The 15,313-nt window shown below is 32.7% G+C and overlaps 1 protein-coding gene across 1 annotated transcript in view; it reads right to left on the bottom strand.

The window, feature by feature from the left end:
• The window catches only part of LOC139517503 (low-density lipoprotein receptor-related protein 4-like), an 83,084-nt gene that overhangs the window by 31,013 nt on the left and 36,758 nt on the right, over positions 1-15,313 (bottom strand). The window contains exons 9-13 of the mRNA XM_071308654.1: positions 11,582-11,699; positions 9,750-9,903; positions 3,260-3,382; positions 2,425-2,661; positions 1,305-1,476 (exon numbers count right to left, since the gene is read on the bottom strand). Coding sequence (XP_071164755.1) covers positions 1,305-1,476; positions 2,425-2,661; positions 3,260-3,382; positions 9,750-9,903; positions 11,582-11,699 — 804 coding nt within the window. The remainder of the gene's footprint in view (positions 1-1,304; positions 1,477-2,424; positions 2,662-3,259; positions 3,383-9,749; positions 9,904-11,581; positions 11,700-15,313) is intronic.

The following is a 15,313-nucleotide window of genomic DNA, read 5'->3' as shown; positions in this document are numbered from 1 at the left end:
CGCATGATACGCCCGTTAATCTTTTAACTTGTCTTTTATGCTTTAAATGAATTTATATGATCAACTAGAAATATGTATACAAATCAAAAGGGATGTTACCTATATATATTAACCAAAGTTTCATAAAATCCCCCTTTTTTAAGTATAAAAATTCATTACTTTAGAAAACGTAAAATCTAAACTTTATAAAAATGGAAAGGGAGCTTATGTCAATAGATATAAACAATTTATCAAAGTTGCATAAAATTTTGTGAAAGTGTTAGTTATTGTCCCAAAATTGGAAAATCCCCCCTTTTTTAAGCATAAAAATTCATAACACGGAAATGTAAAATCTAAAATTTATAAAAATTGAAAGGGAGCTTACATCAATAGATATAAACAATTCACCAAAGTTTCATGGACATTGGTGAAAGCCTTTTTGAGTTATTGTCCGAAGTGTTGAAAATCCCCCTTTTTTTATGAATAAAGCCCCATAAATCCAAAACTTAAAATCTGAAATTTATAAAAATTGAAAGGGAGCTTACATCAATAGATATAAGCAATTCACCAAAGTTTCGTGGACATTGGTGAAAGCCTTTTTGAGTTATTGTCCGAAGTGTTGAAAATCCCCCTTTTTTTATGAATAAAGCCCCATAAATCCAAAACTTAAACTCTGAAATTTATAAAAATTGAAAGGGAGCTTACCTCAATAGATATAAACAATTCACCAAAGTTTCATGGACATTGGTGACAGCCTTTTTGAGTTATTGTCCGAAGTGTTGAAAATCCCCCTTTTTTTATGAATAAAGCCCCATAAATCCAAAACTTAAAATCTGAAATTTATAAAAATTGAAAGGGAGCTTACATCAATAGATATAAACAATTCACCAAAGTGTCATGGACATTGGTGAAAGCCTTTTTGAGTTATTGTCCGAAGTGTTGAAAATCCCCCCTTTTTTATGAATAAAGCCCCATAAATCCAAAACTTAAAATCTGAAATTAAAAAAAACCGAAAGGGAGCTTACGTCAATAGATATAAACAATTCGCTTAAATTTCATGGAAATTGGTGAAAGTGTTTTTGAGTTATTGTCCGAAGTGTGGACGACGGACGGACAGACGGACGGACGGACGGACAACGGTATACCATTATACGTCCCGTCTAAAAGACGACGGGCGTATAAACAATTGAAGAAATACTGTTGGAAGCTCATAAAATTTCATATTTAATCGTAAGTTTTAAACTAATCTGAAGCAAAAAATTAACTAATATAAGGAGGGATAAAGTAGTCTCTTTAATTTTCATGTATTTTGTCATAGTGCATACCCTTTCATTGGATGTACTACAATTGCTCTTGGTTGGTCTAGTTTCTCTGAGATTATAACTTTGTTGTATTTGCTCTGGGATAGACTTAGAACTGAGATTTGGTTTAATCCAGTGTCAGTTATAAAAAGTAATCTATTTATATAGTCGACTGCCAGTCCATCCAATGTAGAAACTACGTAAATAGAAAAGATAAACAAGTGTAATCCGTACATGACAATAGAAAGTCATGCTGTGTTTTATCAGTTTGAAACAAAATATAAAAATGTAAAAATCAAATCCTCATTTTATCATATTAAAGAGTAAATGAAAGTGTAATATTTTCAAGGTTTTAATCTGAATAAAGGAGTTCCTATAGTTTTAAAATGACACGAACATATATGATATATTATTTTTGAGTTGTCGTATCAATTATGTATACGCCACATCTCCTTTAATTCGTATTGTTCTTTCAATTTGTTATTTGTTACAATTACATTTAAATTATTGAAATGTTAAACGATTAATGTTCTATTTCAGTTTACAATTAAAATAAGGGTAAACAAAACTTAAGTCTGCATTTTGTAATTTTCAATCACCAATGTTACTGTTTCAAGAGAAGCATACTAGTACATTTTGCGAACGATTATTCACTCGAAATTATAGGGCTTTTGTACAAAAACTTGTGTTTTCCGTTTGGTATTCTTTTACACGCATTATTTCAATAGTACCTTAAACAAAATATAAAATTGATCTGCTCATTTCGTTGTATTATAAATCAGTGTTATCGTTTGATAACTGTACTCTTCAGGCTTAAAAACCAGAAACAATTTTACCAGCGTAAAAATCTCAAACATCCAAAAGAACATATAAATCAAAGCAAAGTACAATCTATAGTAACCCTATAGTGCTACCGAACTTACTTTCAAAATAAATATATACACGCAGTTACATCTGGTACATCTTTGCCAAAGGATAGTCGTAAATAGTGTTACGTAATACGTGTATGCTTTTAAGTTTTAATACTGTTGCTTAATTTATTGAAAAAGAAAATAACGTTCTACAGAAATTGGCTTAAATATATCTGGTAATTTATTGTTTATGAGACTAAAACAAATTGAATAATAACTAAACAATTTTGTACCTTCCGGATTAGCTTGTAAAACTATTTCTGATGTTCCATAAATAGATGCCGACTTAACCACTTTTGCCTCATTATCTGTCCAATGAACTTTCTGAGTGACAGGATCGTAACCAACTGCTATTGGTCGATATAATTCTGATGTCACTATCGGATTGACTTTCCCTGTTTTCATTCCGATTTGATACAAATGTTGTTGATAAGAATCTGCCACCACAAGAAAGTCATCTCTTTGAATTTCTGAAATAATAGGCTTCAAAAGGTCAAAACTATCGGCGAAAAATAATCATTTAGTTGTAATCGAATTAAGATCTAATCAAACTCTTTTTTACCACATTAAACAAGGTATTTAGACATTATTAAAAATGGATATAATTGTTAACGCTTTGGATTTTTACTAACGTATTGGCCTCAGGCATCAATGAAGAAACATTAATGGCCTTCGTATAACAAGGTTATAAATAGTTCAAGAAACTTTGAATGTTATACCCATAATGAATAAGGACCAAATCAGAAAAAAAACATCCCATCTTAAGACCAAAAAGACAAACATTTCTTCTTTTATATACAAGTTTAGTATTTTTGTGTGTTCAATTATTGCAGTTGGTTAAGAAAAAACAGTGTTAAAAAAGTTCTATTCCCTTGTAAGTAAATGCTTAAGTACTAACAAACAAGTGCCAGACAAGAGCATTTATTTAGCGTCAAAATAATCATTGGTACACTGTTGTTTGTTTATTCGCCCTTTTTCTTTGTTTTTAATTGTTTTTGTCTGGTCTTTTTTTCGAATTGTTTCATTCGTACTGGCTATGTGTGGAATATATTGACAGATTAACAATACCTGAATTGCACGATCTCCCGTCATCTGATAACGTATAGCCAAGACCACACTCACAATAATGGACATTTGTCTTCTTTTGTAGGCAGATCTGTTCACAGTTTCCGTTGTTATTTCCACAAGACACTGCAGTTTCATTAAAAGATCAAAAACGCAATGTTTAACGACTAATATAAGATCACAACGATTGATAAAATTTGGAAAGCAATCTGCTAAGCTGGCATTATGTAATTCCAAAACATTCGTATTGACAGGCTATAAACTAGAAGTGTTAATTGAATAGTAATACTTGCTTAGTTTGTATTAAAGTATTGAAAATGAAATCAATATAAGTTTCAAAAAGACAATATCAAAATTTTTACTTCAATGTAAAATTCACAATATTAAAGATGAGTTTTTTCAAAGTAACCCAAAGTTAATGGATCGTATCTTAAATTTCGAACGCTTTAAACAAATCAATTTAAAAAGAGGCTGTAATATTTCGTTTGCATCCACACATCAAAACCAAATATTTGAATCATTTAAGAATGAAAAAGGTTTAACGATAGTTGCGCTCACCAAATCCCTAAATACTAAGTAACAAAGTTAACATGCATACATAAAGTGCACGTATTGATATCGAATGAGACACACGAGAAAACACCACATCTTACAATAGGTAATCATTTTATTTAGTAACCTGCTGACAACATCGGCTTTAAACTTTTTGTTTTAGTGCATATTTGTGATGAATGTAAATCTATATACGCGCTTCAAACGCATAAAATTAAAAAAAAGTGTTGTTTCTCTCAATCTATTATAACTATATCAATCATAGTCGAAACACAAAAATAGCATTGGCTCCAATAGAGGGTTTATTGAATATTATTTTTAAATCTTGTATTGTCTGTCAATATTACCAATTACTGTTCCTGTTTATATGCTATATATTTCAAAATAGTATACAATTCGAAATTAGTAAATAAATCAAGGTTAAAAACTGCCTATATAATCAACTGATAATCCTTTATTGTTGAACAATTTTGCCTTCGACGAACAGCTTATATCTATCCTTTTGATAGCAGCTGTTCATGTCAGCATATTTGCGTGTTTGATGATGATGTTTGTCTGTTTAACTTCCAGCAACAATTTGAATGAATATTCAGGAGGGCGTTTGCGTGTTTGCATTGATAATGTTTGGTTGTAGAATAGACAGCGAAGGATTCAAACATAATATCGTGAGGGTTTCTTGATTTTGAAAACAAACACTTTTTTTCAACATTATAGTTACAACTTAGGAGGACATTGTCGTGATGCATAACATCTTTTGCAGATTGAGCTATACTATTTTTAGGCAGTTAAGCTGCCTTATGCGAGCGCCCTGGATTTGTGTGCTACCCAATAAATGCTGAAATACGTGCCATTGTTATCATCTAGCTGGCTAATATATTATTTATAACTTATTGGACAGTTTTTTCATACTTTTCATTCTGGATTACAAAAAATATGACCAGAAAAACCTTAAATGATCGTCGATTTTCCCAAAAGTTTTGAAGTTGCAAATAGGAAGTAGAGCACATTAGGAATCCTTATGTAGTTTATTATCCCCAGAGTTTTTGGCTAAGATGTCAAAGAACAAATGTATGAAATATTTAATCGCCGAAAATCTCTAAAGACAAGTAGTTAAGATTTCCGTAATTACAAAAGTCGTAGGAATATTGTTTGTCGTCAATACGTAGTCAACTACGTATATAGTCAGTAGTCTATTAATATATACAAGTTCAACTGATGACGCCGTTGGCGGCAATTTTGAATTAGAAGACGAAATTTTCGTATCTTTTCAATTTGGACGCAGGGGTTCAAATTAGCGGTGGTCCAAGGTCTGCGACCTTCCACTTTTGCAGTCGGACTTTCTACTTGGTTACTAGCTACGCCCGACGGACCTTGAAAGAAAATAAAAAAAATAACTTTGCAAACATTTTTACCGAAGTTTCCTAATAAACGATCTTAAACTTATTTTCATCATTACCATTCATGACAGTGATGTTCAATTTGTTCAACCGCTAGCTTTATACAGAAAATCGCCGATAAATAATGTGTAAATCCGAGTAAAATCATATCTCACTATCTGTCAAAAACAACATTGAAAACAAAATGGCTGCCGTGAGATTACAATATCGGATCCGATTCCGGAAGCGGATAAGGGTAATCCCGGGTTTTGGCTATCAACTTAAAAAATCCAGACAGGTGACAAAATACATCTATGCCTGGTAAATAAATATAAACACTAGAATTTAAAACCAAAAGATATATGTAAAAGAAAGAAAAAGCAGAAAATATTTTGTACACCAATTTTAATGTCAAAATCCAATACAATGTGACAGCTGGGAACAGTTTATCTAACAATATATATGTTCCTGGTAACAGTATAATTTTTTTTATCAGTGATAAATGTTGGTAATGAATGTTAAATGCTTTTCAATTAAACATATTACTGCAATTTCAAGTGGTATTTTTTTCTTCTCAATTTTGATAGGTCAGTTAAAATAGCTGGAAGTTTCTTATATAAAAAAAAAAGATGTGGTATGATTGCCAATGAGACAACTATCCACAAGAGACCAAAATGACCAAAACTTGGTAATGGTCAAGATCCCCAACCCTAAACCATATATATTCATGTATGGGACAATATAAAAAATCATATGAAATATAGGTGGAGTTCGTTGGGCCACTCTGACTACCCCTTTCTGTTTGAGAATTTATCATGAACGGTCGAGATCCACAATCTTAAACAATATATATTTATGTATGGGACAATATTACAAATCAAATGAATTATAAGGGGGTCCCTATGGTCACTGTACACCCTCCTGTTTGAGAACTTGGAAAAATTCGAGATCATCACCCCTTAACCATATAAATGATATATACCCATGTATAAGACTATATAACAAATCAAATGAAATATAGGGGAAGTCCCTGTGGTCACCATACCCTCATGTTTAAGAACTTTGAAACAGTTGGGATCCCCAACTCTAAATTAAATGAGATATAGGGGGGGGTTCCTGCAGTCACCTGATTGAGAAATTGGAAACAGTCGAGATCCCCACCTTTAAATTAAACCATATATATTCATGTATGAGAACTAATCAAATGAAATATAGGGAGAGTCCTTAGGGTCACCCTACCCACTCCTGTTTGATAACTTAGAAACAGATGAGATCCCCACCCCTCAACCATACATATGCATGTATTGGACAATATAACAAATCAAATGAAATATAGGGGAAGTCACTGGGGTCCCCCACCACCTCCTGTTTGAAAACTTGATAACGGTCGAGATCCCCACCCATAAACCATATATATTCATGTATGGGACAATATAAAAAATCAAATGAAAAAATAGGGGTAGTCCCTAGGGTCACCCAACACCCTCTTGTGTGTGTTTTGAGAACTTGTAAAAGGTTGAGATACCAACACCTAAACCATATTCATTCCTGTTTGTCATTTCAACAAAGATTGAATGACATACAAGGTCAATCTCATAGGCGACACATATGCATATCACTTTGCTAGACCCTAACACCTGTCATTTTATTCCAAACTGAGACATCATGGACTTGGGGTGAAGGTGGGAGTCATTTACTTTACTATGGACAGGTCAGTCAAACCTCACCATTGATTCCTATAGTAGTAAACATTTGTCTGATTTGTGTCTCATAACTTTTGTACTGTACAACACAAACTCAGTTTTCTTTCCAGGGAAGCAAGTCCATTCATACTTTTACAAGCTCTTACTAAAGTCAACTTGAACTACTAACAGTCAACTAATACGAACAATTACGATCAACTAGAAGAACTGCAATCATTGCAAATTTGTACCACTGCTGACTCATGAAAGACTCATGACCATTCTTGGTCATGTGCGTTGCTATTGAAAACCTTGATAAAATATGAATTATTTGCCTTAATGATTAATTCATTAAATGAACATAAATGTACAATTATATATATGAATGTTTAATGTTTGTTCTTTTAAATCTTAAAAAAAAAGTTGAATCAACATTGCCACAGTTTTCATAATTAACCGGATTTTTGCGACAAAAATGTCGGTTATTGATTTGGGGATGTACGGCGGGCGGCACCAAATGTTGTCCGTGCATTTTCTCATGAACCATGCATCCAAAGCTTTTAAAATTTTAATATGTTGTTACTGATGACAAAATGAAGGTCAAGTTCAAGAATGACGATTTTGACTTTTACCGTTCAGGAGTTATGGTTCTTGAAAGATTGAAAAATGGCGTTTCCAGTCGTGTCCATGCATTTACTCATGAACTGTTCAACCAAAGCTTTTCAAATTTTAATATGTTGTTACTGATGACAAAATGGAGGTCAAGTTCAATAATGTCGATTTTGACTTTTATCTTTCAGGAGTTATGGTTCTTGAAAGATCAAAAAATGGTGTTTCCATTCATGTTGTTGCATTTACTCATGAATCATTCAACCTAAGCTCTTTCAAATTTTAATATGTTGATACTGATGATAAAATGCAGGTCAAATTTGATATTGACGATTTTCACTTTCACCGTTCATCAGTTATGGTTCTTGTGATATTGCCAGGAGACAAATAAATGTTAATAAATCCAGTTTGCTGTCGTTGTGACAGCCTCTTGTTATGTTTGCCTTAGTTTTTGGTTAACTGCCTACAGTGCTTACAGCGCTTTGATTTTCTTCTTTCACTACTACTAAACCTTGGAAAGTCTATGTTTCATGGTATTGGTTGTTAAATAATATTGAAATAAATATATCTGTTTTTGTTCAATTTCCTCAAACTACCTTTTCATAGATACAAATATTCGTTTGGGGGTTTCATTAAAACTTGCTGTTGACAAAGCCCGTAAATTTAAAGAAGAATCATGTTAACTCATTGATCCTTTGAATAAACTCATTATTGAATGTTATCAATTTGACAGTGTAGTGAGATTTTTGAATAAAGTTTTTGATTTGGTACTCACATTGATATGTATTGCTTAACACTTATGGAAGTATGATTTATTATAAGTTGTAATTGCATTAGAAATTAGCTTTCGGCAATTGCAAGTCAACAAGTTTTCCACATTTCTTCTCAAGTTTGTTCATATGTTGTGCTGTTACACCACTGTTCTAGGTCGTGGCTGGGTTCAGTCCTCACCAACATGTCTAACCAATCAGGTTGATGGTTTTCTTTTTTAAATTAATTCACATTTTTGTCATTTCGGGTCCTATTGGTGACGATACAGTTTGATTTTGAACATTTTTGCTGGACTTACAATGAACTGCTAGTGCTTATATCCACTGCATTTGGACTCTGTTTGGTAGTTGTTTAATACGCAATCAAACCACAGTTCCTTATTTAAATATTAAAGTAATCAAAAGGTTTATTTAGTTTAAACATATTTATTTATAGTGGATTGGGAAACAAGTTTTGCAACCTATGATAATCCCTTTGCGGGTGCGAGTGCTGCCTTGTAGCGGCATTATCCTACTCTTTTTCGAAATCTACAAGGGTGTATTTAACATGCAAGAGATATGACTCTCTCTTAACACGGGTCAGCCATTTATCGTCCCCTTCCGACGGACTATCATCGTTTCCTTAAGACCATACTCGCAAATGGTGTCAAGGGAGAGCCGAAAATTGAGTTCCTGAAATTTTTATCCCGAACGGGAATCGAACCAGGAACCTTTGTGTTAGTAGTCCGATGCACTAACCACTTAACCGCGGCTCTCGTGGTGTAGTGGTTAGTGCATCGTGAGCAGGTTTATTCAACATACATATCCATTATAATTTATAATGAGATCATCGCCAGTTTTAGATCGGGTTCGTGTTGCTTAGTCTTTAGTTTTCTATGTTGTGTCTTGTGTACAATTAGTTGTCTGTTTATCTTTTTCTGGTTTTGGTATTGTCAGTTTATTTTTGATCTGTGAGTTTGAATGTCCCTCTTGTATCTTTCGCCCCCCTTTTTTTTTTTATAGATTTACCAATATTTGATATTTAATAATTGTCAAAATGTTTACTTATTATTGTCGAACGATGAAAAACGCATGCAAATAATAAAACCTTTCTTAATAATTAAATCAATGTACATTTTGTCATTTACCATGGTTTACTCATTTCCCGGCATGTAATGAGGAGTATTACAAAAATCTGACACTGTACTTCTCCCGAAAGAAATGAATAATCGATATAACTATGGCTTTTTATGTTTAAATGATAAAAACCTAACGGGTTCGCAGTAAAATAGATTCCTTATATGGCCATACAGCCATCGCGCAGTCGGCTCTCTCTGTAGGGTGAACATTGCCAGATGAAATTCCATATAAATTATTCTAAGATGGGGTTTTTTCCCCCAGAAAGTTCATTATAACCCATTATTGAACGAAACAGTTAGTGTACACACTATAGCGATCATTTACTTAGTTTACTAGCAGTTGTTTAGTTATGAACAATAAACCAGTTTTGAAGATGTATACTAACCATTGAATTGAGGTTGATTAGCCTTATCATAAGATATTACGTCATTTGCCTGACCAAATGGAGGATGTAGAATGCCTCTCATTTTCTTTCCAGTCGATATATCCGCTACATGAATACCGTTATTCTTGTCTTGATCAGTCCATATAAGATAATCCTGAAAAATTTGAGAAAGAAATGAAACATTTTAAAATTAAAATAATTTGTAAATCAAATAAAAGGTCTGAGTCCTGCAAATAATTATCGTCCTTGTCAAGAGTAATGAACCTTGCAAGTTGTTTTATCGATATATATAAAGTTTAAAAGCAGGAGGTTTGGCTAGCCTCAAAACCAGGTTCAACCCACCATTTGTTCTTAAAATGTCCTGTACCAAGTCAGGAAAATGGCAATTGTTATCTTATAGTTCGTTTCTGTGCGTGCTGCATTGTCGTTTGGATTTTTGTTGCACTTCAGTGTTTCTGTTTCATTGTTTTCACAATTTTAAGTTTGTAATCCGGATTTGTTTCTCTCAATTGATTTATGACTTTCGAACAGCGGTATACTGATGTTGCCTTTATTTAAAGCATTCCTTCATTGTTGAATTCTTCTAACTTCATATCCAATTTTAAATGATTAAGCGAGATTTGAAACTTTTCGTGCAGAGTCGTGTGTTGTGTTGAAAATTTTGTGTTCTCATTTTCGTATTTCATTACCAACACAATGTCAGTTTGAGAATTTAGGTTTTTTGCATTGTCATTTTATATATTCGAAGTTAACATGTGGCTACCGGTAAATCAACCAGACCGAATAATGTATGTTTATTTTTTTCACGCATTGTTGTTAATATTACGGGATTGTGTTCGATTGTGATACAAGTGAGAAGTTTAACTAGCTATAAATGTATGTTGTCTGTACCAAGTCAGGAATATGGCAATTGATTTTCATTCGTTTTTTGTGTCTGTGCTTTTGATTTGTCATTTGATAAGGCACAGTTTGCTGATGCCTTCTGTTGACGTTAACTTATCAAACTTAATTATATAGTACAAACAGTTTTGCCCAAGACACAAACCAGACCAAGGTCAAAGTCAAGATCAGAGTGAAAAACAATTTAGCCAAAGACACAAACCAAACTAATTTCAAAGTCAAGACTGAGTGATCTGTGTCACAAACCAAAGTCTGGATACTGTAATGCAACGTTTGTCATGATACATCTACATACTAATTCTGGTCGTCAACCTTTACTTAAGAGTAGAACAGCTATGCCTGGAGACGAAGCTGAATGGATAGACAGACGGACGGTCGGACAGACAGACAAGGTGATTTCAAGAGAAATATGATGAGGTTGCAATGTTTTTAAAAATCTCATTTAATGTGTAGCAAATAAAGGCAACATTAGTATACCACTGTACGAAAGTCATAAATCGATTGAGAGAAACAAATCCAGGTTACAAACTAGAACGGAGGGAAACACCAAAGGAAAACAACGAAACAACAGAAACACTAAAGTGCAACAAAAAAGGCTTTAAAGCCATGCATTTTATTTCTTATTTGTATTTAAGTTCTATGTAATGAACCAAATCTGGACAGTTAACGTTATAAAAAAACACATGCCCTACACTTTGTGTGTCTTCAGTTACTTTTATATTATTCTATGCATTGCATTCTTGATTTAGTTTTTCTATGAGTATTATCTCTGTGATTTTTAAACATTGCATTCTTGATTTAGTTTTTTTATGAGTATTATCTCTGTGATTTATAAACATTGCATTCTTGAGTTAGTTTTTCTATGAGTATTATCAAGAAGCTGTGATTTATAAACATTGCATTCTTGATTTATGTGATCTACAGTTGTTTACCTGATAAATGCTAAGACCAAAAAATGTTGACGACTGCTGTCTAAATCGAACACCGATTTCCCCTGTTTTCAAGTTAAAACTAGATACTTGATTTAGCCCGGAATCAGCCCAGAACAGCCTGCAAATATAAAGTTATCGCTTTGTCATCATAAAAACTCAAGCAAATAGTAGGTTAACCATTTTGTATTCGACGCAATATCACAATTTTATCTAGACTACTGTTGGCAAAGCACTTTATTTTAAAGTTATATGTTTGTCAAGCATAATATGAAAAGATAGTTCAACGAATCACTTCAGAACATTTGCGATGCAAGAATTCATTTCAGTCATATTGTCTTTATCTTGTTTCAGTGAAATTGTACTTAAATGATCTTTATATAATTTCGATGAATAGATTGTAGAAAAACCATCCCCCTGACGTCCTTGACGAGGAATGTACGGAAAGACAGGGAACAATAAGACGTAATTAGTTTAAACCGTATTGTGAGACAACGCGACTGTATTTTACAATCTAGATAATATGAGTGGGTTTAACATGCTGCTCAATAATTAAAATGAATGAACTTTGTTGTGTACAATGGGCTTTTATATGTCTTACATAGCACACCTGCCTAGCTTAAGAAGACAACATTGACTTTGTGGCATATTACTAAATCAAGACATTCATTATGCATAGATAGTTCAATATTTGACTATAGAAATCGGATGTATTAGTTACAATATGACTTTTGTAGCAGACATTTGTATCAGGTAAAGAAGTTTACCTAAGGAAAATAATCATTCTTATATAATTGTTTAGTATCAATGTTTGTGATAGGAAGCAGTAAGCGTGAAATTCCATACCTCCCTGTCTGTAGCTAAGGAAGCCGATATTTTAAATTCTGGAATGTAATGACATTTAATCTCTATAATAAAACGCAGAAAACTCACATGTTGCACCTAAAAAAAATCTTTTATCAAATTATATACAATTCTGCGACCAAAATGGCATAAAACACCATCAGCTGTTTACGTTTGTCGCCGGCGGATAAATATGACGTCACCTAGTTTAGGGGCCAAAGAAGATAACATCTTTTCGCGGAATTTTCTTTCATGAAATTTTTAGACTAAAATAAATGAAAGAAATTGAATAATGTACTAGTATTTGTTTTGCATTAAAATTGAGATAACTGTAGTATTGTATTTAAAACTTTGCGGACGACCATCGGTAATTCTGTATCGCAAATAGTCGTTTACTCTCCGCTACGCTTCACCAGGTAAGCTCAATTTGCGACAGTCAACCTACCGATGGACGTCCGCAAAGCTTCAAATACAATACAGTTATCTTTTAATTCTAATTGGGTTTGATATTATATAGAACTGATTTCGATAGGAAGTTACATGCTATTCTAATCCATATTAGAAATTACATGACATAGTGTTTGCATGATTGGTTGATTTGTCTTTTAACACCACTTTCAACGCTATTTTGCTATGCTGTGGCAGTAAGTTTAAATTTGTGGATGAAGCCGGATCGCCCTGAGGGAATCATTGACCTTCAGTAGAAAAAAAACTAACATTCCTAGTCAAATAAATTGGAGTCAAGTGCACTTTCCTCGGGATCGAACTCATAACCTCAGTGCTGATTATCCTGTGGTACAGTAGTCGACTACTTAGACCAGTCAGTCGCCGAGGCCCTATAATAGTGATTGAGGTCGTTGTTTAAAATGCAAATCTTTCTTTGAACATTACAATGTAATTGCAAAATTTTCTGCGACTGCCATACGAGTGAGAGGAATAGCCATTTGCCATTTATTTAGAGACTTTCCTTCCGTGTTGAGTTGTTTTTTTGCGGTATTTTTCTTATTTCCTATTTGTTATCAACTCTACCGCGTTCTCTGTAACATAATGAAAACGTCCATTCTTAAAATTTGTTCATTTAAAAACGTTTGAACTAAAGCAGATTGTTAGTGTTACAGGCAGAATATTATCAAGTTTGTTACATTCTCCTGTTTATATTCTAATATGACTTTCTTATTTTGCTTTGTAAACAATGTCATATACTAAAATCTGGTAAAAACATGAGAACCAACGTCACTTGTGTTTTGAACGACGTCGGTGATAAAAAATTTCGAGATTTTTTTAATGGTGTTGATCGCAAGGAATGTGAATAAAACATTTAAATGGTAAGTTCGCGTACTTGTACACTTTAAGATCGTGAACCAGTCGGTTTATGTATCGTTAACTACGCATACATTCTCGGCAAGTCAATAAGTAGTGGTTGATCGATGAAAGTGAAACCACATTACAAGTATAAACCTGTTAGCATCAACAGGTGTATAAAGAAACTGATGGATCTTAGAAAACCAATTTATCATTCGTACCACTTGGTGCCATTGTCGTCTATATTTCCTTCCTTATGCTAAATAAAAGTTATTTTCCGCGTCATTTTTAAGAATGTTTTCAGGTAGAGATAAAAAGTAAAATCACAAAAATACTGAACTTAGAGGAAGATCAATTGGGAAAGTCCATAATCACATGGCAAAATCAAATAACAAAACGCATCAAAAACGAATGGACAAGAACTGTCATATTCCTGACTTGGTACAGGCATTTTCAAATGTAGAAATGTTTAGAAATATTTTTACAAAGAGAATAAATCTAGTTCTTTTTTCCATAGATGCAGTGAAACTGACAAATATTGAAATTAAGATTGGACCAACTCAGTTGACAAATACCTGTATAAAAACTCATTGTGTGTATGGGATTGTTGTTGCAAAAAAGTACGTTGCTAGTTAGAGTCCTAGATAAATTATTTAATTATGATATTTATTATCTTCACTTTAAATGGTGTTTTATTCAACAGTTTTCTATCAATGTGTAAGATCCTGGCATATTTTGTAATCTGTTAAGTTATTCGTGACACTATGTTAATCAATATTTCATGGGCAATTTAGAGACAAATTAAAAATTTTGAAAATTTCGATCGTGAAGCTTTGACACAAAATTTCCTTGACATAAGTAAAATAAATCTCACCTTTTGAGTTCATAATTTTGCTTATACAATCCTGTTATGAGATAAATATTTAATCCTAGTACTAGAGGAAATAAGTTTAAATGGTTTTCGTTAAATCTTTAAGATTGTTTTGTACGCAAAATTATCTGATCTAGACCAATTAGGCACCATCCTTCTCGGCAACTGTGACAACCTCAAACTTTTTTAAAATTGTGTTATAAATATGACTTTAGTAAAATGATGTATATTTATATCAATCTTATAGTAAATATGAGGTGTACTATAGTTAATATATCAAAGCTAATAAGGTCATTAATTTGTTACTTTAACAATGGCTTTAGCACATACAATTAATTTATGTAGTCTCAATGTAAACGGCATCGGTTCTAGGGGAAGAAGTAATAGAGTTATAGAATGGATAAAAGCACAAAAAAGTCAAATTACATTTTTACAAGAAACACATGTTGACGAAAATATTGAAAGAAATTAAAAATAAAACGGAATATGAAACCTTTTGCAGTAACAGTACAACAGCTAGTAGGGTTGTAGCTATTTTAATTAAAAAGTCACTGAGCTTTGAATTTATAGTGATAGTGAAGGGAGATTTGTATTTATTAATGTGCATTTAAATAATTAAATTTTCACATTTTCCAGCATATATGCACCGAACAGTAAAACTTCTAGAAATTCATTTTTAAAAAAAGTAAGCGATAGTTTGAAAGAACACAGTCTTGGTA

This window comes from Mytilus edulis, chromosome 3 (genome assembly GCF_963676685.1).
Source record: "Mytilus edulis chromosome 3, xbMytEdul2.2, whole genome shotgun sequence".
In the NCBI taxonomy this organism is placed as follows: Eukaryota; Metazoa; Mollusca; class Bivalvia; order Mytilida; family Mytilidae; genus Mytilus; species Mytilus edulis.
This window is presented reverse-complemented; position numbering and strand designations above follow the sequence as displayed.